At 39.1% G+C, this 4,665-nt stretch overlaps 1 protein-coding gene across 2 annotated transcripts in view; it reads left to right on the top strand.

The window, feature by feature from the left end:
* Positions 1-4,087: 4,087 nt before the first annotated feature.
* celf6 (CUGBP Elav-like family member 6) overlaps positions 4,088-4,665 on the top strand; it is a 131,639-nt gene continuing 131,061 nt past the window's right edge. For both annotated transcript variants that reach the window (XM_017032438.2, XM_017032435.2), the window contains exon 1: positions 4,088-4,570. In XM_017032438.2, coding sequence (XP_016887927.1) covers positions 4,321-4,570 — 250 coding nt within the window. In that variant the 5' untranslated portion in view covers positions 4,088-4,320. The remainder of the gene's footprint in view (positions 4,571-4,665) is intronic.

Genomic DNA, 4,665 nt, shown 5'->3' with positions numbered 1-4,665 from the left:
CTCAAATTCCTATCCCTTTTTTCCTGGATGCTGGGAGTGAGTTCGCTCATATATTTATCTAGTGAGTTTGTAATGATTCCCAGGACGATAAAATGTCTCTGCAAAATAATAATACAATGTCTTTAGTTTTATAAATATATATATAAATATTTATATTTATATATTTATTTCCCCCTTTGCTCAAACACCGTTGCCAACTTCCCTCTGGTGTGAAGGGAGTGCAGTCATCAGAGGTGTCCTGTGCAGCCATCCAGGTGCTTGGCACAGACAAGAAGAAGAACCCTGTCAACCTTTCTGATACGCTTGCCTGTGTTCAAACAAAGAGGACGCTTACACACAGGCATAATTGAAGAGATCATGTAGGACGTGCATCTCCTCCTGCTAGACACTTTCCAAGTCTTCACATCTGTGTAGGGAGATTTTCCCACAGAGAACTGACAAAAACAAGGAGACTAAAAAATCACAAAGCCAATAGACTGCACTGAAGTTAAATTAGCTCCTTCTTTGAGGGAGAGAATGGCCCTAACGTTATTGACAAGGGAGTCCTGTCGAGTTTTTGATCCCTATTCAGAGAAAAAGAAAAAAAATGCCGGATTTTTCGGATAGCGTACAAAGAACTGATTAAAAAGAAAAGTATTTTTTTATATCAATGCCAGGGATGCGCCAGATGCTACTATCAGTTACTCTGGTGATACTACTATCCCCTTAGATTGCTTAGGCTGACAGGCATCACAAGAAAACACAAATTGACACACACACACACTGGAAAGAGAAAGAGAGAGAGAGATTGAGGTTTTGGGAGTCGCACAGGGGGAGTAGGAAAAAACACACAATCCATCATTACTATCAAGTGACCAAACAGGTTATGAGGAACACTTGCAAATTCCTACTGTGGTTTAGTCTCCACAGTATACATGTCTATCAAACTGCCTCCGGTGCTGTGTATATTTTTACAATAATGCAGAGTAACTCACCAAGAAGCTGCGTGTCAAATTTTCATTAGCATTCAAGGAAAGAAAACGGTCGACGTCAATTACTGACTCACTGGAGATGACACAACTGTGGGCTTTTATTTTTTTATTTTTTTATGGAATAAAGATTACACACTGACAGATGGACAAAAAAAGGTCGATACCTAAAGGTAGTAGTTGACAGTAGTGTACTAATTTACTGATAAAGCTAATAAACCAACTACCTTGAAGTCTTGAAGTCTTGAAGTCTTGAAGTCTACCTGTTGGTTGTTTTTCAAAATAATTTTAGTAATAACATTACGTCTCCTTGACTTTCTGCCATTGTACTTCAAAAACAAATGTACCCCAATAAGCCTCATTCCACAATGGAACTGCAGATCAGGCTCAGACATAATTCAGCTCCTCTGGAGTAGTTCTGTAAGTGTAGGTGTCAGAGATGAAGTATATATTTGCATAAATGGTAGATCAGCTTTTACTTCATGGTAACTTATAGCGTGTATCTTTTTCTGGTCTGATCTATAACAAGGTTCCACATGCAATCAATATTTAGTGCACAACATTGTCCAGTCAAACACAATTATTGACATAAGAAAGGCAGACTGCCCCTGCTATGACGCTATATTCCCATCGGCACTAATTAGGTTTGTATGCGTACTGCTTAAGTAATATCACAGCTCTGTGTTATGAATTTTAATTCTTGATTTCCTTGTTAAGAAAAAAAGAAGAATGTCACTGACTGACACAAGCAAAAGAATTTGTGAAAGTAGATGCTCCCACAGTAAATCACGCTTTGGTAATGGTTGGTTCAGGACCATGGACAGTGACAAACAGCAGCTGCGGAACAGGAGGCTGCAGCTCACATCAAATTAAACTCCAGTGTTTCATTATTTCAATCTTATTGTGTTGTTTTAATTAAGCAACTTTAAAGTAGAATATATTAAATATAGCAACACAAAAAAGTTGGCAATAAACAAAATTCTGGCAATCTTCATAATTACGCCTTTGATTGGAACACCTGACAGAGCCTACCATTCTGTTACAGAAAAATATTTTAACATTGTGCACAGTGAATGGCTTCATAAGGGTGTTTGCAGCTTAAAGGTGAGCATTTATGCAACCTTCTGAAATGTGGTACATGTAAAGTAAAGGTTGCTCTAAGGTATGGTGTTGGATGTCATCCAACAGCAGCTGTAAATCCCGCTGACATCTTTGTTATAGTGTCTCCAATAAAAGTTAAACTAGAAACCTTCGAAATCCTAACAGAGAGTTTGTCCTAAGAACAGCTTTGGTTTTGGACTCCACTCATTAAAATGTGGCCATCGATATTTGCAGTGAACGCAGTGAAGCATTTTTAAAAAGTGTGAGAGGATACAAGGACACCATCTAAAGGTCAGAGGGGGGCGGGGGGGTTGTGAATAGTTTGAAAGGTGAGGAAAAAACTTGAATCCTCTGCTGTGACCTACACAGTCACTACATCTCCTTTCACATCTTTGGAATAATTGTGACCAACTGTATGACAGTCCTTTCTTTGACCATCAATCATTAAAAAAGGGAATATGCCTTTAAAGACTGGTGAATCATCTCTTCAACAAAGTCCAGACTTGGAGAATCAATACAGAGGCACATTACAGCTGCTCTGTCGTCTCAAAAGGCTGAAACTTTTTTCTGCTAATACCCTTTAAGTGAACATATAATACAAACTTTTGGAAAAAAATCATTTCTAAAGAATTTATTTTTTAATTTTGATTTTAGTTTATGAGTTTGTCCTTTCTGGTATTTATAATACAAAGAGCTTTAGTCATAAAAAATATACCGTACATTCGAGCCTTTCAGCACAGCCCAGGCAGTCAGTCCTTCAGAGTTCTGTACCCTTCCAGTTAATCACATTCACACAGCATACCAGGTGTAAACCAAACCCTGCTACATGGTAGGAATAAAAACTACCACTTCTCCTTTGTGACTCCTAACAGAACTGGACTGAAATCCACTGCTGCAGAAAATATTTTTACAAGACTTCACAGAGTCACTCCCTGGGAATTAAAGCCCTCGTGATCTTATTTTGAAACAACTCAGAGAGTTTGCTTTTTATGTTCTCTGTGTGACACAAATGTAATTACTTAAAGGCCAGGTACAGTATGTACAAGTTCTTTCTTACAGTTTATAAAGAAACAGCAGTGGTTGATTTCCTCCTCCCAGCAGGTCGTGGTGCATAAATGTAATTCTGTAATTAAATTAAAACTGATTTTTCCCTGGAGAACATGTTACACATTTAGATTAAATAACTAACAATTAAGCATGCACATAGTGACACACATGTTTGAGTAAGCAGTTAATCACACTGTACACTATACAATTGCATTCTTAATTATTAATTATTAAGATTTGATAAACAGGTTTGGTAAATAGCTCAGATAGTTCAACTAAACTATACAAGCTCCTAAGTTCTTAAGTAAGATTTAAAGACAGCTCCGCACCATTTGCAAAAAACAACAAAAACAAAAACAAAAACTAGTATTTTTTCACTTTCAAGAAGCTTCCTGCGTTTGACCTCAGGTTGACCTCTCAGTAAAAATAGCCCTGCATCACAGAAAACAGTAAAGACCAAGCAACCACTTTTCTGAATGTCTGCACTGCAAGAAATTCAGCAAAAATTTAAAAAAGATTTTAAAAACATTACCCACCACTCCCTGCATCGGGACTAGAATTACAATAGTAAGTAAAAACACAGAAGGTATATTCTTTCTTTGCTGAAAAATGTATAACCAATTTAAATATATATATATATGTATATATATATATATACATATATATATATATTACTAAACATTTCTTAAAATGCAATTTATCTCAACACAATATATTTTCCCCACCTAAATTCAGTTCATTCTACATCAGAAGTCTATGTCCAACTGCTGACTTAGCAGCACTTCCACTGTCCCAAACCTTTCACTCTACACAAATGTTTGCATTCTGACTTCGCCCTGTGGGGCTCCGTGCCATCCTGCACTCACGCACTCATTATGCATATCAGGTGGTGGGCGGGGCATCTGCCCAAGACTACGACGTGACGTCACGGCCAGAGTGGCGACTGAGTGGAGTAGAGGGGGTTGGATGGGGGGCGGGGGTCCTAAAAAAATCATAAAAACACACAGCGTAACATAAAGGAAGACAAAAATGAGGCTGGTTTTAAACACGGGGCTCAGGCAGTTGTAGGGTGAGGTGTGAGGAGAGAGGAGGATATTAGAGAGGAGGAGGGGGAGCAGTGTGAGCTGTGCAGTTAACTACAGATAGAGAGAGAGATAGGAGAGAGAGAGAGAGAGAGAGCAGCCCGCCGGCCCATTGAGGAAAGATGGCTACAGTCACTGCAAACGGAGTGCAGCAGGAGAATGGATTCAGCACCACGAACAGCGCCGGCAGGATGAACGGGCTCACCATCGGCCAGAACACCATTCCAATGAAGGACCACGACGCCATCAAGCTTTTCATCGGCCAGATTCCCAGAAACCTGGAGGAGAAGGACCTGAAGCCTCTGTTTGAGGAATTCGGAAAGATATACGAACTCACTGTACTGAAAGACAGGTTTACGGGAATGCATAAAGGTGGGTTCTTTATGGATCTTTACTTTTGTGTTCCGTCAGAAACGAGTAATGGGAGGGGAAGTGAGAAAGAGAGTGAGTGAAATAGAAAGGGAAAG

Source organism: Cynoglossus semilaevis, chromosome 5 (genome assembly GCF_000523025.1).
Source record: "Cynoglossus semilaevis isolate Cse_v1.0 chromosome 5, Cse_v1.0, whole genome shotgun sequence".
In the NCBI taxonomy this organism is placed as follows: Eukaryota; Metazoa; Chordata; class Actinopteri; order Pleuronectiformes; family Cynoglossidae; genus Cynoglossus; species Cynoglossus semilaevis.
This window is presented reverse-complemented; position numbering and strand designations above follow the sequence as displayed.